A 12,739-nucleotide genomic window follows, 5' to 3' on the forward strand; every position below is an offset into this window, starting at 1 on the left:
TACATTGTAAGATGATGTAGAAATTGGTGTTTCTAATGGGCAAATAGGATGGTACTGTTTCATTATGTAATTATTTTGAGTTGGGTCGTAACAACTAGAAGACTTCTTTAAAACTATTGTCTAGGATGTAATTTCTCCTGTATAAACTTCAGAAGGGGGCGTTATAATCAGTTTTGACTAAGATCCTTTTAATGTATAACGGCTTCTTTGATCGTGCCGGCTAAATAATAGATGCATTGTCTCGGAGTTAATGTAATTGTGTGACTCCAGCTTTGCCCCAGACACATAAAAGGCACGCGTTCGCGCCAGTTTGTGGCTCTGCTACGGATGACGTAACGCCTCCCGAAACCACTCTGCAACGCCCATCTTTCAAAAATTCAAGACGCGCTCTGATTGGCTGCGCAGGGGCATGTGACCAACGGTCGCGGGAAGTCCTTTGCCACGCGCGTGATAGGAAGAGGCCAGTTTTTGACTCATTCAAACTTTTTTGTAAACATTGGTCATGTTTTAATGGGGAAAGACGTGTTTCTCTGTAGGTGAGCAATCAAGGTAGTGACGGATACCGAAACTCGACGGACCCGGTAGTTTTGCATCTGTTGTTAGGTAAGACCAGCGAACTACTCCGTGGCCATTTCTCAGCGTTGGAGGGGCGTGTAGGAGTTAGCAAACAAGCTAACTTTTTCTGGGACGATAACGGAGCTTTAACAGTTCAGCAGAAGTTTTGGACACTTTTTGAACGAATACCTTTATTTTAAGGTAGTTAGAAGTTGTCCAACTGTGTGTATTTTACGAGTATCGCCACTGCAATAGTAGTGGGGGTCCAACCGCGTGATTTTTCCGTCGACGCAGCCGGGGTTTAAATCCTGAAAATGTCGAGCTACAGTCGCCATAGGCACGGGTCCCTCTCTCCGAAAACTCGGCCGATTCGTCAAAAACTACAGTTTACATTGAGTGATGGCGAAGACGACCCCATCGAGGACGTTAACAACAGCACCGGGGGAGAGTCTGGCTTCACGGAGATGGATTCCCCGATGCCAATGCGGCGGGACACCGTGGACAAGCGGCTGGAAGGAGGCAGTAGCCCCCTGAACCAGACCAGCGGGGACGACGACGTGGAGCTGTGGGACGAGGAGAGCTATGGTTCCCCGTCAGACCTTCGGTCACCGAGCAGTGTTATCTTTGCCAACTGCTCACCATCACCGAGGAAAACCTCCAGGCTATACGGAGGGTCACCGGAGCGGTCCTACGTCCAGGACGACGGGGAAGGATCCAGCTCCCCGATCCCGGACTGCCCTGACACACCTCCGCATAAAACCTTCAGAAACCTGCGACTGTTTGACACACCGCACACACCAAAGGTTAGTATTTGTGGCTTTAAATTGTATAACGTTAAATCACTCTAATATAGTTCATTTGTGGTCTTTTGCAGAATATAGAAAGATGAAACTTTCAATATCAGCTTATCCAGTATGACTTTGCAGAGACACCCGCACAAAACTTTTTTTGTCATTAAATATCTTTAAAGTTTGAGCTGTTTGCACCCCTGAAAAACAGGATTTTGTGTCAGGTAATATTGGCCAAAATAAGCAACAAACTAGGTAGAATAAAACTATTTAATGTAGACTCTTAAATGTGGTGTATTTTTGATCAGTTGCGGATTAAAACACACAAAAAACACATTTTAAAGTTAATAAATGTCTAAAAATGTGTAAAACTAAAGCAAGAAAGCTGCTAAATGTTTGTATTTATTGCTATATACTATACTGTACTATGTGTGAGCAGGATAAAGGAGAACAATTTCAAACTTAAGATATTAGCTTATGTGATGTTTTAAAAACGCCCACACACCATATATTTTAAAGTTAAAGACATGTCTTTAAACCCTCTTGTGTCCTATGTGGGGCGTGGAGCTGGAAGGAAAATCAGCCAAAAATATAGCAACACCAAGCTTATGTAATGAAACCAGGTCAAATTTTTGAATTCAGGAGGAATGTTGTGCTGTGTCAGTTAACCACAGTGACCCACTTAGAGTTCGACTGTACTGTTACATAATGATCTCACTGTAGTCAGGCAGCCAGATGATTCAGCGACTGGCAGTTTTATGTCTGGACATGCCCTTTTTCCAAAGATTACAGCATTACACATACGTTTTTTAAATTTAAATGCTTTTCCACTATGGTTTTTTTTCAGAACTACCAACCCTACATTGTTGTTGTTAACCTGGCTTATTTGAAGTCACACCTTTTATTTAATTATTCCCTTTTACTCTCTGCTGCTACTTTTAAGTATTAACTGAGCCTTTTCTGTCTCTTTTTCAGAGTTTGTTGTCCAGAGCGAGGGGATCCGGCCCGGGATCCTCCAGCAGGAGAGTCGCCCTGTTCAAGAATGTGGAGCCTTCAGGAAAGTCAATCACAGACAGCATCAGGAGACAGCAGACACCTCTGGTCAACTTTAACCCCTTCACCCCTGACTCTCTTCTCATACAATCTGCCACACAGCAGAGAAACAACAGGAAGCGGGCACACTGGAATGAGTACGTTGCTCTGATATTTTCACTCTTTCAAAAACCTCTTGTCCCTAATCGAGGATCAATTGCAAAGTTATAGTTTAGTACTTTTCCAAAGTGGTTGTGGGGCTTAAGAAGCTGCAGCCGGTCAATATTTTGCTTACACATTTCCCTCCCTGGTCACTTAATTAATAGTAATGTTTCACCTTTGTCAGAACATACCTGCAGAAGCTGCTAATCCCAGGTAGCAGAGCTGTGCTGAAACTCTCGTTGTGTTTACTTGAAAACACATCAAAGCCATTGTTAAAATAAGCAGATACGTTAAAGCCGTTGACTAAGAACAGGAGGTTTGGCTGGGGACCAGGACCTCATGGTTACTGGTGAACTCTGCCATGTGCTTGGGAAGCCCCCAGTGCTGCCCCCTACTGTACTGAATGCTAACAACACTCTCTATTGTCTCTGATCTTACAGCTCCTGTGGAGAGGACATGGAAGCAAGTGATGGTGAGGGAGAGGAGGAAGTGTTGCCACCATCCAAGGTAATTAAAAGTTCACGTGATAAATATTAATGTATTTTTTTTTTTCATCATGAGAACCCGATTAAACTACAACTTACTACATCTGTGTTTGTTTTGTTTTTTCATTATTTTAAAGCCTATAAAACGTCAAGTGACAAACATAAAAATCTTCTTTAACTCCTAATAGGGCTGCAACTTATTCATAATTGTCATAATTGATTAATTTCATCTTATCAGTTAGTTATTTCATTTATAAATCGCCAAAAACAGTCAACCTTTTTAAATCATACATGCATATTTTGTTTTGCAACCACGCAGACATTTAGTGGACTTATTAGTTCCAGCTGCTATGCTGAATGTTTGTTTGAAGCAATAATAAATAATAAACATGTAAATCTTTTTCTTCATCCCAGAGGATCACCATGATGGAGAGCAACATGATGTCCAGGTACACCTCCGAGTTCCTCGAGCTGGAGAAGATCGGCTGCGGCGAGTTTGGCGCTGTGTTCAAGTGTGTGAAAAGACTCGACGGCTGCATCTACGCCATCAAGAGATCAAAGAAACCTCTGGCAGGATCAGTAGACGAGTAAGTGCAGTTTATAACGACATGTTTGGTTTGAATGCACAGACCTGAGGAACTTTTTTCTCCCTCATTTTAACTTCAAAACTTGCCTCAGGCTTGCCTTTAATTAAAACCTCCTGCTCCGCCACTTCCTCTACAGACAGAACGCCTTACGGGAGGTGTACGCCCACGCTGTGCTGGGCCAACATCCCCACGTGGTGCGCTACTACTCTGCCTGGGCCGAGGACGACCACATGCTCATACAGAACGAGTATTGTAACGGCGGCACGCTGTCGGACGTCATCACAGAGAACTACAGGCGGCTCAGTTACCTGTCCGAGCTGGAGCTGAAAGATCTGCTGCTGCAAGTCACACGAGGACTCAAGTACATCCACTCGACTTCTCTGGTGCACATGGACATCAAGCCCAGTGAGTATTGGGGCCTTTAGTTATAATTCTTGTCTGTTTATTTTGTACTTTTTGTTGGCTTATTATGTGCTAGAGTTTTAATGTTGTCTGTTCTTTTTCTCAGGTAACATCTTTATTTCACGGAAGTCGATATCAAGCTGTGATGAGTGTGACGAGGATGAAGGACTGACCACCAGTGTTGTCTATAAAATAGGTAAGCAGCCTCCACAGTCCTTTTTTAAGTTTTGTTTAATTAAAATGTTTAACTTCCTGTCTTTAACCTGTCCTGTAATTGTTCCTTCTTCAGGTGATCTAGGTCATGTGACACGAGTGAACAACCCACAGGTGGAGGAAGGGGACAGCAGATATCTGGCCAATGAAGTTTTACAAGAGGTTTGTCATTGTACTTTAAACTTTTCCCCACTTTTCCCAAGTAGAGCACCACAGAGTTGTTAATATTTCTCCTTTTATGTCTGATTTTCTCTAAAGGACTACAGTAACTTGAAGAAGGCGGACATCTTTGCTCTGGCTCTGATGGTTGTCAGCGCCTCGGGGGCGGAGCCTCTACCCACAAACGGAGACAAATGGCACGAGATCAGACAGGGCAAACTCCCCGCCATCCCACAAGTGCTCTCTCCAGACTTCCTCAGTCTCCTCAAGGTAACGGTCTACAACCTCTTTTTTTCTACTGAATTGAGAGCAGACGAGTGAGGACTGGAGTCGTTGGTGTTTGTCTCCTGTGTCTGCACAGGATTATTTTCTACATTAAGATTGTTTTAGATTAAATAAACCTTTGTCATATTATAGATGCAAAAGCTTTTAATCAAAGGTAGCAGAGCGGCTCTGAGTTTATTGTTGGGCCAATAAAGCATGTTTAAATAGCACTTAAAAGGACTAAATAACCAATATTAATTGTATCTTATTAAATGTGAATGTTTTGTGTTTTCTTGACTCCTAAAAAATCTTTGGTTTGTGGACAAACCAAGACATTTGAGGCAGTTTTTCCGTGTTGGACTTATTCTTATGTTTTTCTTTTGTCTTTCAGCTGATGATCCACCCCGATCCCAGCAGAAGACCATCCACCTCTGAACTCATCAAACACCCGGTGCTCCTCACCGCTGCCAGGATGAGCGCAGACCAGCTCCGAGTCGAGCTCAACGCAGAGAAGTTCAAGAACGCACTGCTACAGAAGTAAGTACACAGACGGCAAATACTGAACCTACTGTTGTTCATTAGTGGGCAGTGCAGTCAAGACAGAAGGATCATTTATTTATTATTTCAGCTTCTTTATTTCAGAGTAATGCACCGTTTTGTGTCACGTATGCTTACCTCCACTTGTTTGTCCTCCTCAGGGAGCTGAAGAAGGCCCAGCAGGCCCGAGCTGCAGCCGAGGAGAAGGTTTTGTCCACCGACAGGATCCTGACCCGCTCCACACTCCAGTCGAACCCTGTCGGTCGAAGCTCCAGACTCATCGGCAAGAAGATGAACCGATCGGTCAGCCTCACCATCTACTGAGACTTTAATCCGCCCTGACAGGAAATGAAACACGAAGGCTCATGGACCTTTTTGAATGAGACCCGTTCAGAAAAGAACCGGTCCTCTCTTGTCGAGGAGAAGCCTGTCAGTCGAGGTGTTGGGCTCCTTCGCCCAGTCAAAGCTGTGTAGACTGTTACCCAACTGGAAATCAACTCGATAAGACTCCTATAGTTCAGCTCTTTTTTCCGACAGACTTTTCTTTGGAAGAAATAATCCCTCAAAGGTAGATTGTACCTTTTCACACTCTGTCATTCCTTAAGTTTGCATGGACGTCAGGCTCTCTCTCCGTTTCTGTACTTGCACTTCCCTGGACAAAGACCAGAAGCTGCAGTGAAGCTCTCTTCTTCAGTGTGAATGTACTTGCCGTAGCCACGCGCACCTTACTGCCTGTCAAACGCCTGATGCTGGGTACCAGAGGGTCTGAGAACCGACGATTTCTGTGTTTGAAATGGAGCACTTTGGAGGCAACTCGTGGGACTTTGCCGGAAAAGAAAAAGAAAAAAAACTGCTGCTATTGATGTTTTGTGTGTTTCAGGGTTTGGCCAATTACAGGTTGGATCGTTCTCAAGGTCATTGGCTCTTATTGTCACGTAGCAGGAGTCCATTCCCCCCCGTCTATCCGATCATTTCCTTTATTATTCTGGTGGAATGAAAAATGGATCAAGCCTTTTGTAGAAGCATCCAGTTGGTTTGAAGAACCAAAAACCAGTTGTCTAACTCGTTATCTGTGTAGTTTGAATCGATCCATAGTTTGATTTTCCCTGTTGATTGGTGCTGCCAACCCTGCCTGTAGCATTAGAACAATCGTCCTGTTATCTGGATCCTCATGTTCTTATTATCTTTAATTAAAGACTCTTCTTTAATTACAGTTTAGAATAAAATCATTTTGTTCTTGTAACCCCTAACACACAACCCCTTTGTTGTTTAAACTGTTTGTACAAATGTTCTTTTAATAAATTCTCACCACCCTCAACTCCTGTTGTGTTCTGAGTGATGTACACACACTTTACAAATACTGTAATAAATGTGTCAGATTATTGGATTTAGAGTTTTAGTTCTCACAACAGTCATCAGCATCTGTTTCCCTTTTGAAAGTTTACACTTGAGTTATTTGGTAAAAGGCCAGGCAGTTTTATAAAACGTACTTTATAGACGTACAGTAGATAAAATGATAAGCAGCTGAATTATTGTCTAATAATGTTAAAGCCATACAACTGATAAAAACAATGATTATTTTCTAATACTTGAAGATATTTGTTGATTTTAAAGAGGACAAAGACGTATTTAATGTTTAAACTGAATAAAACATTTTTGATAATATGCACACATTCTGAATTTGATGCTTTAATATAATTTGTTTTACAAAATTGTCCAAACTGTTTTGATCAGGGTTACAGATGTTACTCTATCAAATGTGCCAAAAGATTTTTCTCTGTTTAATATCTTTAAATATCCCAATTGACACGTTTAGCAAAGTTTAAGTAAACAAACAAGGATGTGACTTGAGTTTAAAGTTGATCTTAATGTACTTACACAAGGAAAAAAATATATAGGTAGACAGAGACCAAGTTGAAAAAAATACTAAGATAACTTATTTACATTCTGGATAAAAAATAATTTGTATTAAACTTTTATGTAACATTTATTTAACATACCAAAACAGACTGATTTTGACGCATACTAACCATGTCACGAAACAAAGTCAATGTTGCTTAATTAATACAAAGGTTCAGTAAATACATCTCATAAAAAAGATTTGCTTTCATGCCTCAAATACAAATTTGTCCAGCGATGTTCAATGTATCCTCTGACTTTCTGGTGAGTTGAAAGACTAACAGAGCACGTGCAGTATGAGTGCCATCTCTCCAGCATGTTTCTCCCAAGTCTCCCCTACATATAACCTAATAAATCTTATTTAGTGTGTTGATTGATGTTAATGTAAAAATTAACTAGTAACTAAAGTTATTAAATAATCAAGCATCAACAAATATTCATCAGTGATCTGAAGTGAAATTAAAAAGGTGAATAAAATGAAAATACTCAAATTAAGCAGCATAAAAAATATATGGAACTCACTGCCTTTGGATAACATTAGTAAAAAAAAATGTAAAGGAAATTTAAGACATATCTTTTAAATATGGCTTTATATTTGGAGTAATTGTATAGCCTTAGTTAAAGTTAAAAAGTACTTTATTTAAACTTTATTCCACTTTTTATGAATTCTCCAGTCGTATTTGTGAAACTAATAATGCTCCAAATGTTTAGTCAGAGCATCAAAGTTCCTGAAAGATAAACACACTCAGTATCAGTGTGTTTTTGTGTGTGCGTCGGTATTTGACGCCTTGGGAATGTGTGCTTCTCTCGCTGAGCGGAGCTGCAGCTCTTCGCTCATTTTCACGCGGAACACGCAGCACAAACAGTGACAGCGCGTCACGTGACTGTTCCTCCTCACTGTGTCACACAGACGACAGTTCAGACTCTCACAGAGCGACAGAGGAACAAACACACTCAGTCACACACACAGAGAGAAAAGAAACAAGTTTAATATTAAAGATTAAAGATGCCGCTGCGGGACGAACTCTTAAAGTCCATCTGGCACGCGTTTACAGCTCTGGACGTGGACAAGAGCGGGAAAGTTTCCAAATCTCAGCTCAAGGTAACTATACTTTATTCATCTTTTATTCCAGCCCGAGTCGGTGTCTGGCCAAGCAGGAAACTCTTCCACTATAGTCCTGACTTTAAGCATCCTTTTGGTGTATTCAATAATGTTGTTTTGATGTTTTTGTGCGTTTGTGAACAGCAGCAGTAGAGACGCACCTGTTGGTAGTTTGACACTGATTGCTTCAAGCAAATAATGTGTCTTCTGCATTATAAACAACTGAACACACATAACTACACTGCATTAGCTGTAATTTAGTTTAAATGAAGAGTTAACAGAAGTTTCTAAGTCATTTAAATATTAGTTAGGCTCAGTATGACTTTAAAACTACCAGCGTCGTAACTACCAAAGTGCATGGTGGGGAAAATATATGGATGATTTACTTAACTAAAGGTATCAATAACACACTGAAAATACTCTGTTACAATTGAAAGTCCTCACAAGTTAAAGTATTTAAGTAATTTAGAAAAACTGCATTAAGTGTTTAAAGTAAAAGTACACAATGTACTGAGACTGGTACACTATTATTCAATCATTAGAAGATTTTAATTACTCCTCCTGCTTTTATGTAATTTTTTGAAGTTACAAGTACTATCAGGAAAATGCACTTAACGTATTTAAAGTAAAAGTACACCATGTCCCCTGTGACTGATACTTATATATTCTACCACAAGATAATTATTCCTCCTGCATGAATGTCAAAGCAGATTGTAGTGTATTGAGGTGGAGCTCATTTTTGATTAACTATCAATTATTTCCATTATTGATTAGTTGATTAGTGCTGATAGTTTTCACCATAAAGCTGGCAACACTTATGACTTAAACTATCTATCCATCCAGCCGTCATTTCAACAACCAATCAGGACAAAGAAACGTGTAAAAACGTTTAGTAGTGGACGAGGCTAGGTAGCTACTTCCAACATCTGAATAACAAGGCATCTAGTTCAACATCACACACACAATGATGTTTTAAATTGAATGGCTTAGAAGCCAACACTTGTTTGTTGACAACTGTTTTTATACAGAACACCTTTAAAAACACTGTTACAAAGTGCTTTACATGCATTAAAGACAAAGTTTAGCAAGGATTTCAAATGTTGATTTAAAAAACAATTCCATGAAAATAACTAGAAAACAAAGTGAATTTAAAAAAAAGTTTTTTATTTCTTAAGTTTGTTTAATACTGAAGCGATAGCAGATTCACAACTTTCCACATAAGCAGCCATCTTGGTTGTTTACAAAATGCCTCATTACAAAACAGTCATCATATCAAACCCACCTTAGATACTGGGTTGTGATTGGCCCGACCTGAATCAGGTCACATGGAAATCCGCTTGAACAAATAACACGAGCTTGCAGATTGAACATGTTTCCAGGACTCTTTCAGTTTTCTGACGGTTATAGACAAAACATATATATATGTTATATATTTTCCCATCGTTCCAGGTGCTGTCTCATAACTTATGCACAGTGATGAAGATCCCACACGACCCAGTGGCTCTGGAGGAGCACTTTAAAGACGACGACGAGGGCCCCGTCTCCAACCAGGGATACATGCCGTACCTGAACAAGTTCATCCTGGACAAGGTTGGTCACAGTCGCACGGACTATCTCGATAGTTACATTTGTGTATTATTGAAACATTTCAGATGACACTTCTGACTGGGTAGATGCAGGAGTTGCTTGTTCTCCCCATGTTTGTGTTGGTTTCTTCGTGGTTCTGTTCAGTTCTCAGATGGTCAGAAACAGCACATTTGTCCCCCTTTTGTGGATTAAAAAAAAAAGATAAATTATGAGATGCAAGGTTTGACAAAAGCCACTGATTTACTAGAGAGGAAACAATAGTGGTCAATGATTTTGACTTCTGAGGTTCCCTTAAGGCAAAGTGACTCACTGCTCTGTGCTGTGACTCTTCTTCTCTTTGCAAGACTATCCCGACTATGATACATTATCAGGAGTACAAAAACACAAACTTGACCTTGTGCTTGAAGCCAGGCGTTTTACCAGCAGCAGTGAGTGTCTTTCTGCTTTTTTTAGCCCAGGGTTTTGCCTCACAGGCAGGCTGCTTTACTCTCTGACTGATGGAGCTTACTGTATAGGTTAAGGGCCCGATCAGACAGAGCACGTTTATAGGCTGTGAAACGTGAGGCGAACCGCACTGCCTTTTTTGTTGAAGCCTACGGTTAAAAAAAGAGCAGCTCGCTGCGCCTTTTTTTCCCCAATGTTGTTAAGGCAACCACCGAATCATTAGCTCTCATTAAGCTAACTGTTATATTGTAAACTGACAGAAGGCCCGCCTCTCCTTTCATGCCATTGGACAATCAGAAAAAACGGCCATGACGTTAGGCGCTTTTCTGCTATGAGTTGTCGGAGCGTTTCCTAAAAAACACAAGGCGCACAGAGCGGAAAAACGCGAGGCGCTCTGCGACGCAAAAGCAGCGCGCAATAAGTGTTTTATCGTTATAGTTTGATTTGATTGGTCCAGAGCAATTCAAAACAAAACATACAGGTCATAACATCAGGTAAAAATTAAGCTTTAAGTAAAATCAGGAAAGGCTTTCCAATAACATGACTCAGCAAATCTTATTTTAAGACGCTGATGACAAACGAATTCTATTAGGCTGTAGAAGTCCACTAACTGACACATAGTATGAGTATATTGAGCTGGTGACACTCTCACTATTGTGTGTATCAGTCATTGTTCAGTGCTGAGCTCAGGCAATAAACACAAAACCAGTAATTGAACTCTGAGTCGGCTCATTCAGCTCCCTGTCTGTCCCTCTGTGATGATGTCATAACGGGTCACAGCATGACCCGAGCTCTGGTGATTGTTCGTCCGAGAATCACGACAATTGAAGAAGCTTCTTATTCTTCTTTGTTGTCGTAAGAATCAATGGACCGTGATGGAGCTCGCTCTGGTTGTGTGGAATTCTTCTCACATGATGTCATATCGAAGGAGAACTAGCTGAGTGGCTGTTACCATGGCAACTGGTTCGGAATTCTGTCGCATAATTGTTGTGGTTTTGTTAGCTGTGTTCAACAGATCAGTAGCAAGATGGAGCTTGGAATGACTTCATTTCATTTAATTGGCATTTAACTTTGTACTTTTTAAAATCAAACCTAAAAAAACTTGATGAATGATAAATCAATAATTACACAACAGTTAGTTCTGAACCAAGTTATCTGATTGGACAAGAGGCATTCCATGAGCGCCGATATAGAGTATAACAGCACGGGGATTTTTAACAGTATGTATCACTACACTTCAGGCATTCTGAAAACTGTAACGGTAATTTTGTAACATTAATCAACGGTAAACAGCTGTTGGCTAGATCCATGGTTCTCAACTGGTGGGTCGGGACCCAAAAGTGGGTCGCGGTGCTGTTTTTAGTGGATGTGTGCTTGGAAAAAAAGTCTACGCTGCGCTTTTATTTTGAAGGACATTCTCAGGTTCACTGATTGGGTAATCCCAGCTATGGTTACATTTTTGAAATTATGAGCCGGACAGTAGTTGCATTTATGCTGTAGTTTTAAGCATATTTCTGTAAAGGGAATTTCCCCTTATGCACTGCCTCCATTTTGGTTGACTATTATACTGGTGCTTTTTGTGACGATGACGTGCTGTGATGTTTCCTTCTGTCTATTCTACAATTCGACAGTCTACAATTAAACTATGAATTGTAACATGTAGAAAAGTGGAAACAGTCCAGGAAAGTAGCGGAACTACTTGTGTTAGAGAAGCCAAATAAATTATGTAATTACAAAAAATTGCTTCTAAATGTTTGCTAATATATATGCTTCTTGAAGCTTTTAAACTGTTAGATAAAAACTGTATCACACTCCGGGCCATGCTGTTATACTGAATATCAGCGTGGCTGTGATTATTTTCTATGACTGAATTACAGCCATGCTATTATTCAGTACAACAGCACTCCTTCCAGTGAGATGTTCCTGAATGAATTTCAGATGGCAAAATTAATTTTAAAAAGCTTCTTGTCTTTATTTTTGCAAGTGAAACATGAGCTCTGATTGGTGGCCAAATAAATGCTCCGGTTTCTGATCAGAGGGCCAAACTACAAACAGTTGAAGGTATTTTCTCTTAAAGTTGGATTAGCTGCAGGTTAGAAAGTCTAACTTTTCTAAAGGGATTGTGGCCCTTGTGACATCATGGGGTACTGCTGTGCTGGCGTGTCAGTGTTTATGGTAAATCTGTTAAACAATGAGACTTTCCCTCAGAGAGATCTTAACTGTGTATTGTTTGAATTTCCCCTGTTGGTTTTTGTCAATGTCAAACATGCAGGAGGCGGCTGGCATTGAATGTTGTTCAGAGACCGTCACATGGTCAGCAGAGAAACTTACAAACCAGATCTTATTTTTGTTGCAAGACTCGGCAACTCCTGAGCAATGTTGGGGATTTTTTTCATCTCAAATGTTACCTCACTTTTCTTGTTCCTGCTCGTAAGACATTAGGCGGATCCAAAGATGGTTGTATGACGTGTTTTACTGGCAACAACATTGCAGGCTGTGAGTGACTGTGTGAGTGATTGGGAC

General features: G+C 40.5%; 2 protein-coding genes across 2 annotated transcripts in view; both read left to right on the forward strand.

Moving 5' to 3' along the window:
* The first annotated feature begins 510 nt into the window (after positions 1 to 510).
* Positions 511 to 6,462, forward strand: wee1 (WEE1 G2 checkpoint kinase). The gene is made up of 10 exons (XM_069686494.1): positions 511 to 1,358; positions 2,319 to 2,533; positions 2,978 to 3,044; positions 3,437 to 3,609; positions 3,746 to 4,014; positions 4,118 to 4,207; positions 4,301 to 4,386; positions 4,483 to 4,653; positions 5,039 to 5,184; positions 5,346 to 6,462. Exons 1-10 carry the CDS (start codon positions 870 to 872, stop codon positions 5,506 to 5,508), a joined length of 1,869 nt encoding a protein of 622 aa, XP_069542595.1. The 5' UTR covers positions 511 to 869; the 3' UTR covers positions 5,509 to 6,462.
* A 1,565-nt stretch (positions 6,463 to 8,027) lies between these two features.
* The window catches only part of swap70b (switching B cell complex subunit SWAP70b), a 29,564-nt gene continuing 24,852 nt past the window's right edge, over positions 8,028 to 12,739 (forward strand). Inside the window, exons 1-2 of the mRNA XM_069687095.1 lie at positions 8,028 to 8,185; positions 9,635 to 9,775. Of these exons, the coding sequence (XP_069543196.1) occupies positions 8,090 to 8,185; positions 9,635 to 9,775 (237 nt within the window). The 5' untranslated portion in view covers positions 8,028 to 8,089. The remainder of the gene's footprint in view (positions 8,186 to 9,634; positions 9,776 to 12,739) is intronic.

The sequence above is a fragment of the Semicossyphus pulcher genome, unplaced genomic scaffold (assembly GCF_022749685.1).
Source record: "Semicossyphus pulcher isolate SPU_LCO1_2020_fin unplaced genomic scaffold, fSemPul1.0.p SCAF_8, whole genome shotgun sequence".
Taxonomy (NCBI): domain Eukaryota; kingdom Metazoa; phylum Chordata; class Actinopteri; order Labriformes; family Labridae; genus Semicossyphus; species Semicossyphus pulcher.